At 44.6% G+C, this 23,977-nt stretch overlaps 1 protein-coding gene across 5 annotated transcripts in view; it reads right to left on the bottom strand.

Annotated features, from left to right (window-relative positions):
• Window positions 1-1,606: 1,606 nt before the first annotated feature.
• The window catches only part of abi2b (abl-interactor 2b), a 50,651-nt gene continuing 28,280 nt past the window's right edge, over window positions 1,607-23,977 (bottom strand). Inside the window, exons 6-12 of one of the 5 annotated variants that reach the window (XM_060918749.1) lie at window positions 21,118-21,264; window positions 20,208-20,329; window positions 9,083-9,343; window positions 7,644-7,832; window positions 7,407-7,493; window positions 6,928-7,122; window positions 1,607-4,521 (exon numbers count right to left, since the gene is read on the bottom strand). In XM_060918749.1, the coding sequence (XP_060774732.1) occupies window positions 4,346-4,521; window positions 6,928-7,122; window positions 7,407-7,493; window positions 7,644-7,832; window positions 9,083-9,343; window positions 20,208-20,329; window positions 21,118-21,264 (1,177 nt within the window). In that variant the 3' untranslated portion in view covers window positions 1,607-4,345. The remainder of the gene's footprint in view (window positions 4,522-6,927; window positions 7,123-7,406; window positions 7,494-7,643; window positions 7,833-9,082; window positions 9,344-20,207; window positions 20,330-21,117; window positions 21,265-23,977) is intronic. The other 4 variants (XM_060918745.1, XM_060918747.1, XM_060918746.1 and 1 more) reach the window with 4 other exon arrangements.

Genomic DNA, 23,977 nt, shown 5'->3' on the forward strand with positions numbered 1-23,977 from the left:
CAGTATGGCCAATGGTATTTTTTGGGGCTGTAGTTAGATGCGACCAAACTCGTCCGCGTTTTTCCTGTTTGCATAGGTTTATATGACCAGTGACATGAAACGTAGCGATTTTCTATGCTATGGAAAGTCCGCACTATAATGACAGGCGTACTAACACCTTCTGCGCGCTTCGACAGTGCATTGATACCTTCACTCGTCTTCGGGCACGGCCAGGTGGGCGAATGCCCTGGTCCGTCCGCCCTGTCTAAAAAAAAAATGGTACAACTCGAGCCCCATGGTAAAACCACACTTCCAGGAGGGGCTGCCGTCTGCCTCCCAAGCCGGCCGAGAGCGCTCCTCATCGGGCACAACCAGGCGGGCGAATGCCCTGGTCTGGCCGCCCTGTCTAAAAAAAAAAAATAAAAATGGTACAACTCAGAGTGAAGGCATCAATGCGCTGTCGAAGCGCGCAGAAGGTGTTAGTACGCCTGTCATTATAGTGCGGACTTTCCATAGCATAGAAAATCGCTACGTTTCAATTTGTGTAACTGAACTTGTTTCATGTCACTGGTCATATAAACCTATGTAAACAGGAAAAACGCGGAACAGTTTGGTCGCATCCAACTACAGCCCCAAAAAATACCATTGGCCATGCTGAGCCTAGCTACATTGCTAACAGGAGTGACAGCGCGTCTGACTGACTGGGAGGTCGCGCAAAGCTCGGAGAGGTACGGAGCAGCTCGTCTCAATTCAGAGAACAACATATTTCATTATGGAAGTACGGTGGACTGTTCCTTTAATAGAAACTTCTTGTTAATCCTAAGATCCCTGTTCTTGGCTGCAGGAGTGGAACCTAATCTGCTGTTGCGTGCTGAGATGCTTTTCTGCTCACCATGGTTGTAAAGAGTGATGGGTTTGAACTTGGAAGAAGAAAATCAAAGCAGCAAGGCGCTTGTTTCCACCTACAGAACCGTCGCTCACTCACTTGATGTTTTGTTTTTCGCACGGTTCTGTGAAAACCCCTGCAGGAAGGAGATCAGCAGGTTCTGAAATACTCAAACCAACACCCAGGCCACAGTGAGAGAAAGTCACACGTCACGGAGATCACAATTTTTCCCCGTTCTGATGCGTGAACATTAACTGAAGCTCTTGATTTCTATCTGCATGATTTTATACATCGTGCTGCTGTCGAGGGATCGGCGTCAAAGAGCAGGTGTTCCTAATAAAGAGAGGGGAAAATTAATTACACAACATCCCAAAAAATATGAGCATCTAAGAAGTTAACGACGCAGGGGAGGGAATCTCATAAGAAACTCACTTCACTTTTTTTTTTTACAGCAGTTTAACGTGAAAATCACGTGGAAAAAAATAAACCTACATACGTGTAAATTACAATACAGCGGCATATTAGGGGAGAAGATAAATGTGCCTTTACAGTCTCCGAATATCCAAGTTGTCTTCCCACCGCCCAACTCCATAATACTGCATCTTTTTTTAAACCCGCGATGGCCCGAATACACCGCTGTGGAAACGTGCACATAAAAGTATCTAAAATTCATGTGTCCGACTGAGATTTGAAACCCTGAGGTACTGAACAGAGCACGTGATGCAGAGAGCGACTTGTGCAGACTAGATCAATCCAGTTTATTCTCCATCAGCAAAAATAAAAATAAAGTCACAAATGATCGACATGCAGGAGTCGGTTCTCACACAGTCGGTCACAATCCCTCCATCGAAAAGAAAAATTGCACAGGTGAGCAAACAGTTCATAAACATCAGGATCACAACATTCATTCTCTCTCTCTCTCTCTCACACACACACACACACACACCATTGTACCTCAGTGTAAAAAAAAAAAAAAGAAAACAACAGCGAGGAGAACAAACCATGGCTCTGTGAAGCTGTTCAGAAGTTTGGGCTGGTTTTGTTTTCCCCCCCATTCACACAAGCACTTGTGCTTTCTTCGGTCTGTGCGAACGTTATTGCAGGTGAAAGGGGTGTTTCACTTAGTCTTACTTCAAATCACATACACCAACATTATTATTATTAAAAATAATTAACTATAATAATAATAAGCAATATAGTATCACATACACATAGTGTTGTATTTAAGTCCAAAGCTTGTTGAAATAATGCAAAAAAACACCCCAAAACATCATATTAGAGTTTCATATATTTTTCCCCACAAAACACAAATAACGATGTCGGGAATTGTAAAAGAATCTTCTTCATAAACATCTCCGACTCTCTAGAAACACTTCTTTATGGCACGAGCTTAATTTCAATAGCTTTAGCGCACACACACACACACACACTAAAATCCGTATTTCAAACCAGGGCTTTGAACCAGAATTTTTTTCCTATTGGTTCGTTCCGAACACAAACGGAATTTTAATGTTTCCGGTTTGGGGTTCCACCATTAAATAGACGTTCCCGAACCGGTTAGAACAAAAAAAATTCGTTCCCGGAACGGTTAATTACGTTCCCGGTCAGCTGTTTAACAAATGGCTATAAAATTATATCTCTGTCTCATCCAGCTTAAGCCAAATGTAGGCTAATTCTATTACAACCTTCATTAAATAAGACAAGAAATAATTCAAAACAATTATTATTTCAAATGTTGGCGATTTGGATTCTCAGCATGTCTTCCCATCTACACAAAGTGCCAAAACTGAAAGATAATTCGTTTAGTGTGTTACCAAAGGCGAGTCAGGCCTTATACATTGATAGGCTAACAGAGGTTAACGTCATTTAATGTTCGCGAGCCTCTCATTAACGTGGACGAATGTACTGATATCGTGTTTGAAAAATGATAGACTGCAATATTTACCTCTTATTTAAGATGTGGAGACGTGATAGTAGTCCACCCTCCCGCTCTCTCCATTCAGTCAGCGAACGTCACACAGGAAGTGAACCCCAGCGGGTCATAGAAACTTGCGCAGGAGAAGAATGACTTTTTTTTATTTGTAGGCTACGGAAACTTTGAGGAACGAAATAAAAACCGGTATTAACCGGTTACCATTATTTTTAACAAGCGTTTCTGTTCCATGTGAAATAGAAAAAAAGTTTTCGTTCCTTGAACCGGTTCAAAGCCCTGATTCAAACCTCTGATGAAAAAAAAAAAAGTAGTGTCAATGATAAGAAAGGAAACGAGGGGGGGAAAAAAAAAAGTTGTATTCGGTGCCATCATTTATGCTCCACTGTCCACATCTGAAGGAATCCTTTGGTATAAACTTCTGCTAAAGGCTGCAAAGTGACAAAGTGGAGTGAAGGCAGTGAGAAGGAAAAAGGGAGAGGGGTTTAAAAAAAAAATAAAAAAAAGAGCTGGGCAATGTGGGGGTTAATAATTATAATCAGTATTTCGATGAGGATTAAAGAAAAACTCCACCCTGAATAACTTGTGTATTAATCTTTATAATTAACTCGAGTCACTTTCAACGACAGCGATGCAGCGGCGCTTTAGTGATTCATCACACTCACTCATCGAGAACTAGCCGAGCCGAATAAATGTGCCATTGTCTTACAGCTACGTCACTATAATCTCACTGCGCTGCTGCTCCTTCACTGGATTTGTCATTAACACGACGTTTAACGGCGCTCGAGCGAGAGAAGGGGAAAAAAAAAAAAGCCATTTTGTTTCCGCTTATTTAATTTCAGAGTCGAGTTTTCCTTTAAGCAGCAAACAGATGATTTAAGAGCAGCGAGATGAAATGGTCTGAACAGGCCCCGCCTCTTTTCTAGACTCATATCTATCATTTGTGCAGCCAGGTTTACTCTGCAGTGAAAGCGTTAATATCAAAAAAGTACAAATTCGGAATAATCGCCCAGCCCGAAACCAAACACTCGTCTTTGCTAAATGAAAAAGAAAATTAATTCCATGACGAGTGCTGGCTGTGTTCATGTCCACGACACGACGAGTGTCAGTAAAGGAGGGGTTGAGAAACGACGTCCTTCTCACTGTCCGTCAGTAATCTCTCGGTGCAGGAGGAGGAGGAGGAAAAAAAAAAAAAAAAAAAAGTCGAGGGAGCAGAAGTAGAGTCGAGTTCACCTAGTGTCGAGCAAAACCAGCAGCAGGAATATTTAGTGTTTAAGACTCAAATGGTCCTTAAAGTAAATCTTACAGATCTCAATCTCCCAACACACACACACACACTTCACTAATGAGATAGAGCAGAGTTTGAAAAAGAAAAACTTCACAAATACAGATGTGTATTGTCTTCGTCATGCGTCCAGATGTTCTGCTGTGTCACCTCTGGGTCAGTGTGTGAGGTTTGTGCGTGCGCATGTGCGTGTGGGAGTGTAACAGGGAGGTTTTTGGTCGAGACTGAGACACAGAGTGTGATGAGAGCAGCTCCACCTGGTGGCTCAGTCAGCGTAGTGCATGATGGACTCGACGTAGTTTCCGGGGAAGAGCCCCGTGGTGCCGCTCATGACGCCCTCGAACCAGCCGTCGTCGTTCTTCTTGATGACGTAGATGATGGCTCCTTCCTGGAAGGACAGCTCATCCTCTTTATCGCGCGTGTAGTCATAGATCGCCACCACTGGGGGGAGAACGAGCAGAAATTACCGTAGAACCTACAACGATCTATTATCGTCTCACTACTGGGCAACAAAAATTATTGGTACCCTGGAGAGATGGGATTTGAAAGAATGTGATGATAACTAGCTAGTTTGGTCTGCAAACATGACACGAGGGACATGAATATTAAACCCCGAGCTTATTATTATTTTACTGCTGTAGATGTTTTCCGGTTGTCTGACAGAAGAAGGGTTTAAACTGATTTACATAACTGTCGATTGTAACCATCACTTTATTACATGTGAACGTTTTTCCTGTCACGAGTCCCTTTCTTTTTAGTGGCATGCAAAAGTTTGGGCACCCTTCCTGAAAATGTCTGTTACTGTGAATAGTTAAGCGAGCAGAAGATGAACTGATCGCCAAAAGGCATAAAGGTAAAGACGACATTTCTTTTCAGCGTTTTCTGCAAGATTTTTGTTTTGTACAACTGGAGAGTGAAAAAAAGAAAAGGAACAGCATGCGAAAGTTTGGGCACCCCGATACATTTGAGTTCTCAGGTAACTTTTACCAAGGTTCCAGACCTTACCGTATTTTCTGGACTATAGAGCGCACCTGTATATAAGCCGCATCCGCTCTATTTAAAAAAATTTTAAAAAAGATATACAAGCCGCACCGGGCTATAAGCCGCAGATATCTATGTTGAAAAATTAGATATTTACTGCATGTACAGAACGATTTTGTACTGTAAATGTACATGTATGTACCTGAACAGATTCTTTCCGAACAGTGCCTTTTAACACGGCAGCAACTTTGCTGATTAAAACGGAACAGAACCAAGAGAAAATAACCGGTATTTATTTACCTTCATTTCTCCTGTGTTTGAAACCACAAGTCACTTTAATCATCTTCGCTGGATTTGAAAATAATTACCAGTTAGTAATTTGTCGTGCGTGTTCTATCTGCTAAAGATCTGCTAATTCTTCTTTGCATTGATTTTTCGTCTATCTTATTTTTGATTCTACTTCCGGTTAGAGCGCCCCTAGCGGTGGAAGAAAAATCCACAGAATAGCCGCACCTTTGTATAAGCCGCATGGTTCAAAACCTAGGAAAAAAGTAGCGGCTTATAGTCCAGAAAATACGGTAATTAGCTTATTGAGCTGTGGCTTGTTCAAATTCTTCGTTAGGAAAGGTCAGATGATGCAGGTTTCAAAGCGGTATAAATTCTCTGACTCCTCAAACTTGTCCCTAAAATCAACAGCCATGGGCTCCTCTAAGCAACTCCGTCGCATTCTGAAAATGAGAGAAAATGAACGTGCATTCTGATTGGATAAAATTAATATCATGGCGGGCTGTTCAAACTGCGGAAATAGTTTGCTCGAGCTACTTTCAAAACACTATAACTTTCCAACCTTAGAACAAAAAAACTTTTGTAAGTCTTGAATAAGGTTCATTAATGTGTGTTTTATTGTTATATTTACTCTATATATTGCCCTCTGTTCCCCTTTAAATGAGTAATAATCTTCTAATAAGAAGTGGTAGATAAATTCACCCATATTAAAGATATTTTTTGGAGTGTGCGCACCATGCAAGTGAATCGAACACTACGTTCACACTGCAGGCTGAAGTGACTCAAATCCGATTTTTTCGCCCATGTGTGACCTGTATCCGATCTTTTATTGACAATATGAACGACACAGATCCGATTTTTTCAAATCCGACCCAGGCCGTTTGGATATGTGGTCCTAATTCCGATTCCTATCCGCTCTTTTCATACGCGACTTCAGTCTGAACCGCCAGGTCGCATTCATCCGACTTGCACGTCATCAACAAGCCACAAACGTCACTATTCTGCGCTGAAGTAGGCGGCGGGTCTCTCAAAAAAAGTTACAACAACATGGCTTTGATGTTCCTTTGAACGGAGGTTGCAGTCACTACCCCGCAGAACGCCTGAGCCAAAACCCTTGCCCTCTTCCTTCTCAACCTCCTCCTTAACATCAGGCTATTGCGCATGTTCTGGCTCCGTCGCAACAACAACTGCATCATCGCCAGGTACTCCATGCTGGCTACTGTCATACACAGGAAACTTTAGGTTACTTCCGTAAACACTGGCCATGCTCACTGCGTATGACGTCGTCGTATCCTGCAATGCGCATGCGGAACACTTTTAGGTCGCTTTTCGTTCATACTGAGGATCACATACAAGTCGCATAGATTTGTTAATGTGAACGACCTCACAAAAAAAATCGGATTTCACAAAAAAATCGGAATTGAGCATTAAGCCTTGCAGTGTGAACGTAGTGATAGAGAACTTTGACAGAAAATCCAACACGCTGCCCAAAGGTCTGTATTGACCGTAATATTATTATAAACCTTTTTATATACATCATAAGCCAGTGAGAGCTCAACAAAAACGACTTCGTTTCGAAACCTTTCTCCAGGTAGTTGCGAGGAGCCCATGGCGGATCCTCCTCGGCATACGGGTCGCTGTACTCCACCACCGCCGACTCTTCGTCCTCGTCGCCCTCCTCATCCTCATAGTCCTCTGGTGGAGGTGGGGGTGGAGCCGAGTCCACAAACGCCAGCTCTTCCGCAGGGGGCGGAGGAGGAGGAGGTGCGTCCGAGACTAAAAAGAGTGGAAAAGACAAAAGTGATTAGAGACGACATAGAGTGGTGCGAATAAAACTTAGAGCAGGCAAAACTATACATTTAAAAAAAAACATGCACACATGGGACCAGAAGGTAGTCAAAGCCATGCACCATCCAGCACACCTACTACTCCACCCAATCCAACTACACAACGGACTGTTCTTTGATTGAACGCTTCGAATGCTAGAAGCAGCAAGCAGAGAACACACGTCGAGGAAACACTGCATGCACAAACACACACAGTCTAAACTGCACACTTACTGGTCTCCTGAACCCGAGCCACAAAGCCCATCAGAGGCAGCTGGGGTGTGATCTGTAATATGGAGGGAGGAGGCGGAGCCATGGGGGCTACCAGAAATGAGGTAATTGTGTTAGAGAAGTGTGGTGGAGGGTTGGTGTGGACAAAACCAGGAAAAAAAAAAAAATTTTCAGATGAAGGCTTATTTTGAGTTGAGTGGCACTTCCATTAGGAGGCAGGGGGAGGGGGGGGAAGCCCACCTTGGTTCTGGTTGTAGTGTGGTCCGCCGTTAAGCTGGGTCTGGTTCAGGTTTGTGTGTGTATTCTGAGGTACGTTGCTCGGCTGACTGGTGACTGAAGACGGCCGGCGATACGGCAGAGACCCGCCAACCGAGGGTGTGGTTTGCCGGGCCATCGGTCGGTTCATGCTGTAGAACTGAGGCCCGTTACCTAGAAGACAGAATAGAAGAACTCTCAGAATCAAGTGCACCAAATAATGAGTTTAGGCATGACTACACAAACATGGTGTTGGACTTTTAGAGCTTTCATTTTGCACTAAAGGCGAATGTGGCTAACAAGTCATGTGACATCCTTAAAGTGCATATCACGGGTAAATTCAGGAGCGAGATCAATGCAACTCTCCTATTTTATATTAAACTTTAGTCAAATATCTGTCACGTTCTGCATTTTGCGCAATACCAGAAAAATTCAGTTGAAATCAAGCCATTTGAGGCGAATTGGTCCGCCTATGAAAAAACTTGGCGTTTGGATTTCCCAGGAAACATTGATTTCCGTGACGTCGCGTGCGGGACGCCTCCCTCTGAATCCTACATCAGCGCTGGTTTGTTTATGAGAAAACGACTTGGTGGTTTTCTGCAAATTTCTTCAACGTTATCGCGTAATTATTAAAACGGTTAACAGACGTATCGTAGGAGGGTGTAGCAACACCAATCTTGATAGGATTAGTACTCATCGTTTCCCACATTGCACTCCGGTGACAATTCCATATTTCAATGCAAAATCGCTAGCTGCTAAACTTGGTCTACACAGGCTGTGCACTGAAACCGTGCAAGCTCTCGCAGCCTGCTGGAGCTTCCGCAGGTGACGTCACGAATCTGGCTCCAGACTCCCTCGGGATTTTTCCAGAGGCGTTTTGTTATTTTATTTTTTTCTGCTGTAGACAGATGGCCTTGTGCAGAATTACCCTTCTGGATGAGTGTGTAAAGGGACATACTTTCATATAAAAAAACCAAACGAATTTGGTCCAGGATATGCACTTTAATCTGTAAACCTTCATGCATAAATACTGTATATAGATGGATGTATCTACCTACATATCCATCTATGCATCATCCTCTCAGCTTGAGTGCAAAATTAAAGAAAGCAAACTTTAGATGTCTGACAAGTGTTGGGTGATTGAATATGTTTGGGATAAACGGAAAAGGAAAAGGCCAGACTGTTCATTTAAACCCACTCTGCTTGAACACAAAACACCAACAATCCATGGAGGGAGGGGCAATGTGACAATCACTCACTCTCAGCTGATCTATCGGACACTCCGGAACAGGAAACAAAGATGATCAATACAAGTACAAGTGACATGAGACACACAAAAAAAAAAAGGGCAGAAAGGAAATTAAATCCGACACCAGTCAAGCCTTGGACATGAACAATATAAAATGGAAGGAGAGTCCATACACTTTTTCTGAATGAGGATGTGGCACAGGAACACAGTGATTCAGGTAGAAGGGACGACTCACCTTGCGTGCTCACGGTGCCGGTGGTGGGGGGCAGTTGTGGGGGAGGGGGGATCTCAGGGGGAGCAGGAGGGGCAGGAGGAGGAGGAGGAGGAGGAGGAGGTGGTGTGGGTTCAGGGGTAGGAGGAGGGGGAGGCACTGGGGGAGCCAGGATAGACACACTGGGAGGGGGCTTGGGGGGGTTCGGGGGTGTGGAGGCAGTACCTGCTACAGAACAGGCCAGAGAGCGAGGGAGAAGAGAGGAAGAACGGAGAGATCAGGAGCAGAGAGCACAAAATGTGGAAGATGACAAGAAGGAAGCTGGTAGTAGTGCAGATCACGTGTCAGTCACAACACACAATTACAGGAGCGTATTTACACGTTATTATTCATAATTTGAAATTATGAATAATAATAATAATAATAGTAATAAAAATTATGGCCACGTTTATAATCAGGACTGTGAAATAGAAACGACAAAATCCGAGGAAACAATTTTAGCAGGGGGTCTGGGGGCCCCAGAAGCTGAACAGATTTTGGGTATACTGATAGATTTAAAGCATCTCCTGAAAGCAAATCTCAACCATGCCATTTAATTTGAACTGTTATGTTGAAATAATACAACATGAACTGATTTACCTTTTAACTGATAAGGGTTCACTTGAAGAATGAAAATATATCAATAACATACCTCATATTGTAATTTCACTCATATTCTTGTGTCAATTCATTGGGTCCCATAATGTCTTTTCCAGGGGGGAAATTCTAGACTGACCATTAAATAATAGTCACTAATGTTCTTGTTTTTGAACTGATTCAATACCAAAATGTCTTTCTTGTTCATGTTAGACAGATTCTAGTCAAAAACTATATACAACTATTTACAAGTCAATATTTATATTTATTTCCTTTTCTTTGTTAGCAGTTTCTTCAGCTTAGAAAGCCTACTCTTTTCTTTCTGACTTTCTATACGGCTTTTCCTTGCTCTTTTGGCCTCTCTTTCATTACATATTCATGATAACAATGAACATTATAAACAATAAGTTAAAACTACATAAATAATTAAAGCCGCAAGCGGCCTCGACGGGCCCTCGCGCCAGCGGCCAAGGGGGGCGGGGGCATGCGTCCCCGCGAAATACCTTCCACAGCTTCTTCGGCAAGAGACATTACTCCCACAATGGCGACAAACCACAGAAATGGACACATGGCAACAATAGGGTCTCGCACTGAACGGTGCTCTGGGGGCGCTATAGAGGCCCTGAGGCCGGCCTGGATCTGGGCTTCTGGTTCTCAGTAGCGGTGGCAGTCTAAGAAAAAGGAGCCAAATTTCGTGCGTTGTCGACCATGGCAAGCGCCCCAATAAGGGTCTTGTAAAGAGTTAGCCTGCCAAGTTTGACAAATCAGAAGCTGCAATAGCATTTTTGCCATAACCAGCACCCCCAGGGGCGAAAGTGCACAAAATTTGGCATATATTTCAGGTGAGCTATGAAGAGTTTGCGTATGAAGTTTGATGACAATTGAGTAAATAGAAGATGAGATATTGATTTTTGAAGAATAAATTTTTTGGTTTTTCCCATGTTAGTAGGTGGCGCTATGCTGTACATGAGCGATCATGAGTTGGAAAAATAAGTGTCTACAACAGCAACGTACTTTCACAAGGTGGTGGTGTGAAGGAAAAGCATAATGGAATCATTTACCAAAAACCCGTTTTGGAGCAATTGCGTCGGCCAAAAACAGCGCCCCCCATGGACGAAAATTCCCAAAATGTGGTAGACATGACATGGGAGGTAGGAAGAGGGTGGCCGTGAAGTTTGACCAAATTTGAGGAAAGACTGGAATTTTTGCCCAAAAATAGCGCCCCCAGTGGCGAAATATCACAGAAAGTGGGTAACATGTCAGAAGCCCAATGAGTGATTTGCGTGTGAAGTATGAGCAGTCTTGAGCAAGTAGAAGATTTGTTATGAATTTTTAAGCATGTAAAATGTTGCATTGAAAAATGATTGACGTATAACTTCTGAACGGTTTATGCTACGTGAAACCTATTTAGTAACTTTTGTCAGCCATGTCTGTAGATGATGTGTATCAATTTTGGTGACATTCCTATGAACGGTCTAGGAGGAGTTGCGCCGTCTTCGTGGCCATGCATTTCGCACAAAAGTGAAATTACCTCACTTCCTGTTGGGCGTGGCTAATGCATTGGCATTACATTTTTGTCCGGCTTAGTGAGATACATATGCGTACCAAATGGCATGCCACTACTACAAACTACATGGCAACCAGGCACCTTAATGCGGGAGGCCAAAATCACAACGAGTTAGGGGGCGCTATAGAGGCCCTGAGGCCCGCCTGGATCTGGGCTTCTGGTTCTCAGTAGCGGTGGCAGTCTAAGAAAAAGGAGCCAAATTTCGTGCGTTGTCGACCATGGCAAGCGCCCCAATAAGGGTCTTGTAAAGAGTTAGCCTGCCAAGTTTGACAAATCAGAAGCTGCAATAGCATTTTTGCCATAACCAGCACCCCCAGGGGCGAAAGTGCACAAAATTTGGCATATATTTCAGGTGAGCTATGAAGAGTTTGCGTATGAAGTTTGATGACAATTGAGTAAATAGAAGATGAGATATTGATTTTTGAAGAATAAATTTTTTGGTTTTTCCCATGTTAGTAGGTGGCGCTATGCTGTACATGAGCGATCATGAGTTGGAAAAATAAGTGTCTACAACAGCAACGTACTTTCACAAGGTGGTGGTGTGAAGGAAAAGCATAATGGAATCATTTACCAAAAACCCGTTTTGGAGCAATTGCGTCGGCCAAAAACAGCGCCCCCCATGGACGAAAATTCCCAAAATGTGGTAGACATGACATGGGAGGTAGGAAGAGGGTGGCCGTGAAGTTTGACCAAATTTGAGGAAAGACTGGAATTTTTGCCCAAAAATAGCGCCCCCAGTGGCGAAATATCACAGAAAGTGGGTAACATGTCAGAAGCCCAATGAGTGATTTGCGTGTGAAGTATGAGCAGTCTTGAGCAAGTAGAAGATTTGTTATGAATTTTTAAGCATGTAAAATGTTGCATTGAAAAATGATTGACGTATAACTTCTGAACGGTTTATGCTACGTGAAACCTATTTAGTAACTTTTGTCAGCCATGTCTGTAGATGATGTGTATCAATTTTGGTGACATTCCTATGAACGGTCTAGGAGGAGTTGCGCCGTCTTCGTGGCCATGCATTTCGCACAAAAGTGAAATTACCTCACTTCCTGTTGGGCGTGGCTAATGCATTGGCATTACATTTTTGTCCGGCTTAGTGAGATACATATGCGTACCAAATGGCATGCCACTACTACAAACTACATGGCAACCAGGCACCTTAATGCGGGAGGCCAAAATCACAACGAGTTAGGGGGCGCTATAGAGGCCCTGAGGCCCGCCTGGATCTGGGCTTCTGGTTCTCAGTAGCGGTGGCAGTCTAAGAAAAAGGAGCCAAATTTCGTGCGTTGTCGACCATGGCAAGCGCCCCAATAAGGGTCTTGTAAAGAGTTTGCTTGGCAAGTTTGACAAATCAGAAGCTGCAATATAATTTTTGCCATAACCAGCACCCCCAGGGGCGAAAGTGCACAAAATTTGGCGAAGACGTCAGGTGAGCTATGAAGAGTTTGCGTATGAAGTTTGATGACAATTGAGTAAATAGATGATGAGATATAGATTTTTGAAGAATAAATTTTTTGGTTTTTCCCATGTCAGTAGGTGGCGCTATGCTGTACATGAGCGATTATGAGTTGGAAAAATAAGTGTCTACAACAGCAACGTACTATCACAAGGAAGTGGTGTGAAGGAAAAGCATTATGGAATTATGTACCAAAAACAGCGCCCCCCATGGACGAAAATTTCCAAAACGTGGTATACATGACATGGGAGGTAGTAAGAGGGTGGCCGTGAAGTTTGACCAAAATTGAGGAAAGATTGGAATTTTTGCCAAAAAATAGCGCCCCCAGTGGCGAAATATCACAGAAATTGGGTAACATGTCAGAAGCCCAATGAGTGATTTGCGTGTGAAGTATGAGCAGTTTTGAGCAATCAGAAGATTTGTTATGAATTTTTAAGCATGTAAAATTTTGCATCGAAAATTGATTGACGTATAACTTCTGAACGGTTTATCCTACGTGAAACGTATTTAGTAACTTTTGTCAGCCATGTCTGTAGATGATGTGTATCAATTTTGGTGACATTCCTATGAACGGTCTAGGAGGAGTTGCGCCGTCTTCGTGGCCATGCATTTCGCACAAAAGTGAAATTACCTCACTTCCTGTTGGGCGTGGCTAATGCATTGGCATTACATTTTTGTCCGGCTTAGTGAGATACATATGCGTACCAAATTGCATGCCACTACTACAAACTATATGGCAACCAGGCACCTTAATGCGGGAGGCCAAAATCACAACGACTTAGGGGGCGCTATGGAGGCCCTGAGCCCCGGCCAAGTTTGGGCTTCTGGTTCTGAGTAGCGGTGGCAATTCTCGGAACTGGTGCCAAATTTCGTGCGTTTTCGCCCATGGCAAGCGCCCCGAAAATGGCCCAACAGCGGAGAAAAATAAAGAAGAAGAAGAAGACGGAAGAAGAAGAAGAAGAAGACGGAAGAATAATTAAAGCCGCAAGCGGCCTCGACGGGCCCTCGCGCCAGCGGCCAAGGGGGGCGGGGGCATGCGTCCCCGCGAAAAACCTTCCACAGCTTCTTCGGCAAGAGACATTACTCCCACAATGGCGACAAAGCACAGAATTGGACACAGAGTACACGGTGCGCTGAGATGTTGTCATGGACAGAACATTTTATGCCATGGCTTCCCAACCAAATTAATGTATTTACCTCATCAGTCACCAAGCTAAAGCTACATAGGATTGTCTTCTGTTAGACATCTATTAGTCTGTATGTAACGCTACAACACTTGCTCCCGACTGCCTACCCATTCCCCACAAGTCATGTGTGTTTAAGGCAACCAAAACAACATACTCCTGGTGCCTCATGATTGTAAACACCTCTCCTGCAACTGCTACAGCGCAATGAGCGCCCCCAGTGGTCCACAAGTCATGTGTGTTTAAGGCAACCAAAACAACATACTCCTGGTGCCTCATGATTGTAAACACCTCTCCTGCAACTGCTACAGCGCAATGAGCGCCCCCAGTGGTGAAAGTTCACCAAATTTGGTACACATGTCAAGGGACCTATGAAGAGTTGTTTTGAAAAGTTTGATCAAGTTTGACCAATCAGAATCCGAGATATAAATTGTTGCCTGAAAACAGCGCCCCCAGTGGCAAAAGTTCACAAAATTTGGCACATATGTCAGGTGACCTGTTAAGAGTGTGCGTATCAAGTTTGATCAAGATTGAGAAAATAGAAGATGAGATATTGATTTTTGAAGAATAAATTTTTTGGTTTCTCCCATGTCAGTAGGTGGCGCTATGCTGCACATGAGCGATTATGAGTTGGAAAAATAAGTGTCTACAACAGCAACGTACTGTCAGAAGGTAGTGGTGTGAAGGAGTAGCATTATGGAATTATTTACCAAAAACCTGTTTCGGAGCAATTGCGTTGGCCAAAAACAGCGCCCCCCATGGACGAAAATTCCCAAAATGTGGTATACATGACATGGGAGGTAGAAAGAGGGTGGCCGTGAAGTTTGACTAAGTTTGAGGAAAGATTGGATTTTTTGCCCAAAAATAGCGCCCCCAGTGGCGAAATATCACAGAAATTGGGTAACATGTCAGAAGCCCAATGAGTGATTAGCGTGTGAAGTATGAGCAGTGTTGAGCAATTAGAAGATTTGTTATGAATTTTTTAGCATGTAAAATTTTGAAGTTTAAATTGATTGACGTATAACTTCTGAACGGTTTATCGTACGTGAAACGTATTTAGTAACTTTTGTCAGCCATGTCTGTAGATGATGTGTATCAATTTTGGTGACATTCCTATGAACGGTCTAGGAGGAGTTGCGCCGTCTTCGTGGCCATGCATTTCACACAAAAGTGAAATTACCTCACTTCCTGTTGGGCGTGGCTAATGCATTGGCATTACATTTTTGTCCGGCTTAGTGAGATACATATGCACACCAAATGGCATGCCACTACTACAAACTATATGGCAACCAGGCACCTTAATGCGGGATGCCAAAATCACAACGACTTAGGGGGCGCTATAGAGGCCCTGAGCCCCGGCCAAGTGTGGGCTTTTGGTTCTGAGTAGCGGTGGCAATTCTCGGAAGTGGCGCCAAATTTCGCGCGTTTTCGCCCATGGCAAGCGCCCCGAAAATGGCCCAACAGCGGAGAAAAATAAAGAAGAAGACGGAAGAATAATAATAGTGAACTCTTACAAGAACAATAGGGCCTTCGCCCTATAGGGCTCGGGCCCTAATAATAGTGAACTCTTACAAGAACAATAGGGCCTTCGCCCATAGGGCTCGGGCCCTAATTAAAGCCGCAAGCGGCCTCGACGGGCCCTCGCGCCAGCGGCCAAGGGGGGCGGGGGCATGCGTCCCCGCGAAATACCTTCCACAGCTTCTTCGGCAAGAGACATAACCACAAGGTAGTGGTGTGAAGGAAAAGCATTATGGAATTATTTACCAAAAACCCATGTTGGAGCAAATGCGTCAGCCAAAAACAGCGCCCCCCATGGACGAAAATTCCCAAAATGTGGTATACATGACATGGGAGGTAGTAAGAGGGTGGCCGTGAAGTTTGACCAAATTTGAGGAAAGATTGGATTTTTTGCCCAAAAATAGCGCCCCCAGTGGCGAAATATCACAGAAATTGGGTAACATGTCAGAAGCCCAATGAGTGATTTGCGTGTGAAGTATGAGCAGTTTTGAGCAATTAGAAGATTTGTTATGAATTTTTAAGCATGTAAAATTTTGCAGTGAAAATTGATTGACGTATAACTTCTGAACGGTTAATGCTACGTGAAACGTATTTAGAAACTTTTGTCAGCCATGTCTGTAGATGATGTGTATCAATTTTGGTGACATTCCTATGAACGGTCTAGGAGGAGTTGCGCCGTGTTCGTGGCCATGCATCTCGCACAAAAGTGAAATTACCTCACTTCCTGCTGGGCGTGGCTAATGCATTGGCATTACATTGTTGTCCGGCTTAGTGAGATACATATGCGTACCAAATGGCATGCCACTACTACAAACTACATGGCAACCAGGCACCTTATTGCGGGAGGCCAAAATCACAACGAGTTAGGGGGCGCTATAGAGGCCCTGAGGCCCGCCTGGATCTGGGCTTCTGGTTCTCAGTAGCGGTGGCAGTCTAAGAAAAAGGAGCCAAATTTCGTGCGTTGTCGACCATGGCAAGCGCCCCAATAAGGGTCTTGTAAAGAGTTTGCTTGGCAAGTTTGACAGATCAGAAGCTGCAATAGCATTTTTGCCATAACCAGCACCCCCAGGGGCAGAAGTGCACAAAATTTGGTGTAGATGTCAGGTGAGCTATGAAGAGTTTGCGTATGAAGTTTGATGACAATTGAGTAAATAGAAGATGAGATATAGATTTTTGAAGAATAAATTTTTTGGTTTTTCCCATGTCAGTAGGTGGCGCTATGCTGTACATGAGCGATTATGAGTTGGAAAAATAAGTGTCTACAACAGCAACGTACTATCACAAGGCAGTGGTGTGAAGGAAAAGCATTATGGAATAATTTACCAAAAACCAGTTTTGGAGCAATTGCGTCGGCCAAAAACAGCGCCCCCCATGGACGAAAATTCCCAAAATGTGGTATACATGACATGGGAGGTAGTAAGAGGGTGGCCGTGAAGTTTGACCAAATTTGAGGAAAGATTGGAAATTTTGCCCAAAAATAGCGCCCCCAGTGGCGAAATATCACAGAAATTGGGTAACATGTCAGAAGCCCAATGAGTGATTTGCGTGTGAAGTATGAGCAGTTTTGAGCAATCAGAAGATTTGTTATGAATTTTTAAGCATGTAAAATTTTGCATCGAAAATTGATTGACGTATAACTTCTGAACGGTTTATCCTACGTGAAACGTATTTAGTAACTTTTGTCAGCCATGTCTGTAGATGATGTGTATCAATTTTGGTGACATTCCTATGAACGGTCTAGGAGGAGTTGCGCCGTCTTCGTGGCCATGCATTTCGCACAAAAGTGAAATTACCTCACTTCCTGTTGGGCGTGGCTAATGCATTGGCATTACATTTTTGTCCGGCTTAGTGAGATACATATGTGTACCAAATGGCATGCCACTACTACAAACTACATGGCACGCAGGCACCTTAATGCGGGAGGCCAAAATCACAACGACTTAGGGGGCGCTATAGAGGCCCGGAGCCCCGGCCAAGTTTGGGCTTCTGGTTCTGAGTAGCGGTGGCAATTCTCGGAACTGGTGCCAAATTTCGTGCGTTTTCGCCCATGGCAAGCGCCCCGAAAATGGCCCAACAGCGGAGAAAAATAAAGAAGAAGAAGAAGACGGAAGAATAATAATAGTGAACTCTTACAAGAACAATAGGGCCTTCGCCCATAGGGCTCGGGCCCTAATAAATGTGAACAAGATAGTCTACCTGGTAATCTATAGACCCTTTTCAGTCACGTGACCTTCGTAAACGTGACCACCATTTTGGACATGTAGTGGACTTCGGCTCGAATCGGTTTGAATGCGAGGAAGGCGACAAACGAAAAACATAAGAGAAAAAGGAGCGAGATGCAGAAAACACCTTCACTATCCAGTGATGTAGGGCATTTACAGGGCGAGCAGAGGGAGAGGTATTTGCAAAAATTGAGGTTAGCAGGCTTAGAGAACGACATTTACCTGCTTCCACCAGGATTGTTCACTGACGTACGCTCCGGCTTGCTCCCCCTCAAATTAAGCAGCGTGCTCCGGCTTGCTCCCCCTCAAATTAAGCAGCGCGCTCCGGCTTGCTCCCCCTCAAATTAAGCAGCGCGCTCCGGCTTGCTCCCCCTCAAATTAAGCAGCGCGCTCCGGCTTGCTCCCCCTCAAATTAAGCAGCGCGCTCCGGCTTGCTCCCCCTCAAATTAAGCAGCGCGCTCCGGCTTGCTCCCCCTCAAATTAAGCAGCGCGCTCCGGCTTGCTCCCCCTCAAATTAATCAGCGCGCTCCGGCTTGCTCCCCCTCAAATTAAGCAGCGCGCTCCGGCTTGCTCCCCCTCAAATTAAGCAGCGCGCTCCGGCTTGCTCCCCCTCAAATTAAGCAGCGCGCTCCGGCTTGCTCCCGGAGTGCTCTGGCCGAGGTTCCAGAGTGCGCTCCGGCTTGCTCCCCCTCAAATTAAGCAGTGCGCTCCGGCTTGCTCCCCCTCAAATTAAGCAGCGTGCTCCGGCTTGCTCCCGGAGTGCTCCGGCCGAGGTTCCAGAGCGGCTTCCGGAGCGCGCTGCTTAATTTGAGGGGGAGCAAGCCGGAGCGCGCTCTGGAACCTCGGCCGGAGCACTCCGGGAGCAAGCCGGAGCGCGCTGCTTAATTTGAGGGGGAGCAAGCCGGAGCGCACTCTGGAACCTTGGCCAGAGCACTCCGGGAGCAAGCCGGAGCGCGCGGCTTAATTTGAGGGGGAGCAAGCCGGAGTGCGCTCTGGAACCTCGGCCGGAGCACTCCGGGAGCAAGCCGGAGCGCGCTGCTTAATTTGAGGGGGAGCAAGCTGGAGCGCGCTCCGGAACCTCGGACGTTGGCTCCGGCAGCTATTTACACTGGATCCGGTGTAAATAGCTGCCGGATCATAATTACAGTAAACTAGTAAATACAGTAAAGGAAAAACTTGAGACTGAAAGGTTTTAACAGTCATCCAAATGACTGAACATAAACATTGCTACAGTAACATACCAGCTACTATGTTGTTGACATTAGCTAGTCAACAATAGCTACTACAGAAGAACAAAGAGGTTACAATGGGTTATTTTAACCTATTTGGTTACACACTCGCCGCCACAGAATGTTAACAGCAATGTAATGCCTTTTCTGGCTAATTTTATTCTTCTTACCTCCAACAAAGTGGTCACTACACAAGCGTTGGTATGCCGAGGGCTGCCAATCTTTCCTGTTTATGGCCGCTATCCATCTTCTCCGTCGGGATCTGATAAAATGATAAACCTTGCCTTGTTTGTTGATGGTTACTACATCCAGGTGCACAACAATATAGTGGCATGATGGAAGTCTTGCTGAAAGTAAAAACTTTCTTTGCTGCCGTTCCTCAATGTTGGCTGTGGTAAACTACTGGTAGTACATGTCCAAAATGGCGGCCGCGTTTGTCGTGACGTTACGTGAAAAGGGTCTATAGTTCAACAGCTTCAATTTCACCAATTCCACATGTTTTTTTCCTTTCACATGGTCAACCAAACGTGTTCTTCCACCAGAACCGTACTTCACATCCTGATGGCACAAGATGCAGTAAGCTTTCCCCGGTTCTTTTATCTTCCGTATGTGCTCATGGAGATATTCACTACCGGCTTTAAACTCCAGCCATCGCCAATTCCATGGATTTTTGATGCCGTTTTCCTTGTCAATGTTTTTGACATCGTCGGTCTCACCGTCCTCCCTCTGAACGATGTCCCTCCGTGACGCGGACATACCGCGAAATTCTCCTTTTCAAAACCGCCGATATCGAAAGCGTGTTTAAAGAGCGCAATGGTAAAACGAAAAGAACACAAGATTCGCGCCATGGTTTGTAAGCATGGCACAAATGCCGTAAACTGGTCTGTCATTGTCGCAAAAGAAAAAAAGATACCAAAAAAATTACAATGTCGTTACAGAAAGAACAAATTTGCGGTAGGCTCTTTCCTAGACTCGCCGGCTCGGTGACACTCGCTGTACGAGACTACTAGCGGTCGGTAGACAACAACCCCTACCCCCAGTTTGTTATTGCAAAATTAGATGATTTACTAAAATTATATTTTTGGCGGCCAAATTCGCGGATTTTTCACAGCCCTGTTATAATTTTTCCATTCATTCATCATGATCAAGGTCACCAGAGCGGATCTGGAGTCTGTCCTGGGAACACTGGACATGAAGCGGGAATACACCGCCGTCACACACACCTCTAATGGTGCTTTTTCGTGCTGACCCAAACAGGAAGATGATGGAGCGCTTACCTGGGAAAGCAGCGGGAGGGGCCGGCGTCGGCACGGCAATAGGCACGCCCACACTTCCACTTCCGCTGTTCTCTCTGCTGCTGCTGCGACTGCTCGGGTGACTTCCTCCGCTACTGCCACTGCTGAAATCGGAGAGAGGAAACACAAACGAACGAGATTTTGAAATGTCCACCCAAATACAAATCCAATACACCTTGGGGTGGGGAGAAGGAATAAACAGAACAAAATAAAAATCAGGTTAGCACTTGGATAAAACAAACATACATTCAGTGTCTACTTTTTGGGAAGGTGACCTCTGGTAAGACGCCAGCTATAAACGCTATTGAGTCCAGGATCAATTAGCTTTGTAAAGGTGAAGCCACAGAAAAGAAAGAGTCCGTTTTTAAAAGGGTTTAAAATAACACCGTGGACCCGGAAACGGCCCGGAAATCCGAGTGTCTGCGTTTTATTCTACATTTATCCCTTTTCCAATGAGAGTGTATAGTAACATGCTGCTGGGAGCTGTGTGAAATATCATCTCGCTCTTCCTTTCACGTTGATCCCTTTAGGAGTCTGGGAGTAAGAGAGGAAAAGATGCTGAAAGAGAAACAGAAGGAGAGAGAAAGAGAGAAAAAAAAAAGACCTTAAAAGGATGTCATGGCTATTGAAAGATCGGAGGATGAAAAAGCTGAAGAAGGAAAGAGAAAGTTATCGAGTGGCTCGTTAGTGATTTTCACTCAGATGCACCGACAGAGATGAAAGACAAAAAGACAGACAGTTAACAACATACAGAGCTGCAAAGACAGACAGACAGAGAGAGAGAGAGATGGGGGGATGGATAAGTAAGGGAAAACGTTTGCTCAGATAGAATATCACCTGTACGAGTGCCAAGTGTGTGTTGTCATTATTGTTGGTGTGTGTGTGTCTATACCTGTACGTGCGGGTCCTCTGATTAACGGAGGCGGTGCGTGCCGGGCTCTGGAGGGGCGGAGCTGTGCTGCGGGTCGGGCTCGGCACATAGTCGTTAGGAACAACGGGGGGACGCACGGGTTCAAGCGTCCTGTAGGGGGAGTGGCGCCTGCCGGGGGGGGCGGGGTCACAGTTTAACAACTCTTGATGGCAGTAATAACGACCCCCCCTTAATGAAATGTGATCATTTAGAACTGTGACTGACAGCTGCGTTACCATAGTGACAGTGTGAAGGAGTGGGGGATGAGGAGAGGATCACACAGTAACAAGGGGGCAACAGGAACAAAACATCAGCATCAAGTACACAAGCACATAAAATACACGACATTCTGGATGACAACGGGACACTTTCGGGGCTATTTCCCGACGCGGCCTGTCGGGGAAGAAAAGCGTTTAGAAGGAAGAGGAGAGAAAACAAGGCCCCGAGTCCACAAAAAAAGAGAGAATAAGAGACATATTAATAAAAGCTCTGCGAGTGAGAATTTCCAGGACTGAAGCATAACGTCCGGGGAACGTACTGTAAAATAATCAAAATGCCGAACGTAGACAGAGATCATGGACGAGAAATGATGTTTTATGATTTTAATTGATTCATTTGCAAAGTGGGCCTCTGGGGAAAAGAGGGGGGGGCAAAAAAAAGAACACATTTTGGCTTCATGACACCTGGTAACGTGTGAAGAAACGATGCATCATGACATTCAGCTGGTTATCACTTAAACAAAACACCAGCTCCTTTCTTGTCAGAATGGGTGTGGCCTAATATCCTAATGAGCACAATTCTAATGAGTGACTTATCCAGACCTGTTTACCCCAAATTTGCCCTGTCAGTAGTCTTGCAGTATCTTGTCAGTAGTTTTGGTAAGCTGTCAGTAGGAATTTTACTGGGGTCCAATCAATGTATTGTATCGAAGACAAAAAGTAGAAAGCAGCCTATAGAGATCTTGCAGTCACGTGACCGGAAAGTACACAACTGCCATCTTGTCGGTCAAAAACACCGCTGAATACTGCTGCACTTGTGTACAGAATGGATCAATTTCAACCGACGGACTACACGGCTCATTTTTCTAATGAACAGATAACTAGATATATGTCTAAAATAAACGATCTACAGATTAGTGACCCTTATGGCTTTCCGGACGGAGTTTTCACGACCGGATTTTGAACTGCCAGCGGAATACCCGGACGTGTATAATTACCTCATTAACTTTCCCTCGCTGTTCAGTGGTGAAGCACTGCGTGCTTATAAATCTCTGGACAGTTATCTCTACAGAAATTCAGGATTTGTCAGCGACTCAGATGTGGCATCTTGTAAACAAGAATCCTCATTGAATGGGTAAGTCACTTAAGTATTGAGTATAGCACTGACCAGCCGATTATAGAATAGAATAAGGTAATTCCAGCTGTAATTCCAAATCGTCCGTCTTGTTTACATGGATCTGGCGTTGGAGAGGTAGAGGCTTAGCAGTGGAGGTTTGAGTGGCTGTTTTCTGAGCTTAGTCAACAGGCCGGCTCTGCCTGTAGCCTCGCTTTTGCTTCCGCTCCCGGCGCCGCCTCCTTCGCTTTGCTTCCGATAACAATCCACGGAGACCCCGCTGGTCTCGCCATCTCGTCCGGAATGTTTTTTTTTTTTTTCTCGTCCGGAATGTTGTGCATGCGATGGAAATCGCTACAAACCGTCATTTTCTGCTGGAAACCAATGTCCAGTAAGTCCATACGGTTGTAGTGGATATTGAAGTCCGGTACAGACGAACAACACGCAAAAATACACACGAAAAACATAAAAAACGTGCACAGGTAGGGAGAGCTTGTAGCCGCAGCCGTTGTAGTAGAATTGTATATAGTAGGGTTTTCCAGAAGAAAAGGTAGAAGTAAAAGCAGAAGTAGAACCAGAAGTAGAAGCAGAAGGCGGAATATGGCGTTTGACCGACACGATGGCGTCTGTCACAATCTGGATCGGCTGTGACGTCACATGCAAGTGCTCCATTAGATAATAGTACTCATTCAAGTTGAAAGTAAGTGATAGATTACATGAACAAAATTTTAAAAATTAAAATCTAGCACTGGTCTTATTTTTTCTGTCAAGTTAAGCACCTGTGAGGACCAAAAAGCAAACCCATGTAAGATTCTAGATCTGCTCCATAATCCTCATATTACCAAGCCTAGACTCTAAGGTCTACTTGTTGACTCCTCATGCATTTCATTATTTCAGTATCTCTGAAATAACCACAAGACTAGCAGTAATACTTATTTAGGATGCTACAATAAGAAAAAATATTTCCGAGACCATAAGGCATGGCCACAGATCGTGATAGGAGTCTTTATATTTTTGCGACGACTTCTGGTATTTCTTTGCAGGACTATCAATAATGCCATCGGCCTTTCGCTTCGCGGCCGCCATGATTGTGTGCTCAGAAACCAAAGTTGAAACAATGGAACCTTCCCACAATGCAACGTACGGTAAACGTGGCTTAAACGTGATTAAACATGGCCGCGCCCATGACTATACGATCGATGTTCGATTCCCACAATAAATATGATTACAAAAGTAAGTCATGAACAGGGTTTTTTCTAGAAAAATTTAGTATGAGGGTGCTCACCATGGCAAGGGAGCGAAGCGGGGGGGGGGTGTCGGTTGTCCCCCCGCCGTGCAAAGCCTTTGAAAAATGCTCCAATGGGACATTCTGAGGCTATCTGAGAGGGAAATTGTAACAAATTGTCTGTCAACATTGAAAAAGAAAGAAGGACAGTCTTTGGCTTTCTTCCGTTTCGTGCCGCGGGATGACATCTTTAACTGCCCAAGTGTCAACAAAAACAACTCGCGA

Source organism: Neoarius graeffei, chromosome 4, assembly GCF_027579695.1.
Source record: "Neoarius graeffei isolate fNeoGra1 chromosome 4, fNeoGra1.pri, whole genome shotgun sequence".
Lineage (NCBI taxonomy): Eukaryota > Metazoa > Chordata > Actinopteri > Siluriformes > Ariidae > Neoarius > Neoarius graeffei.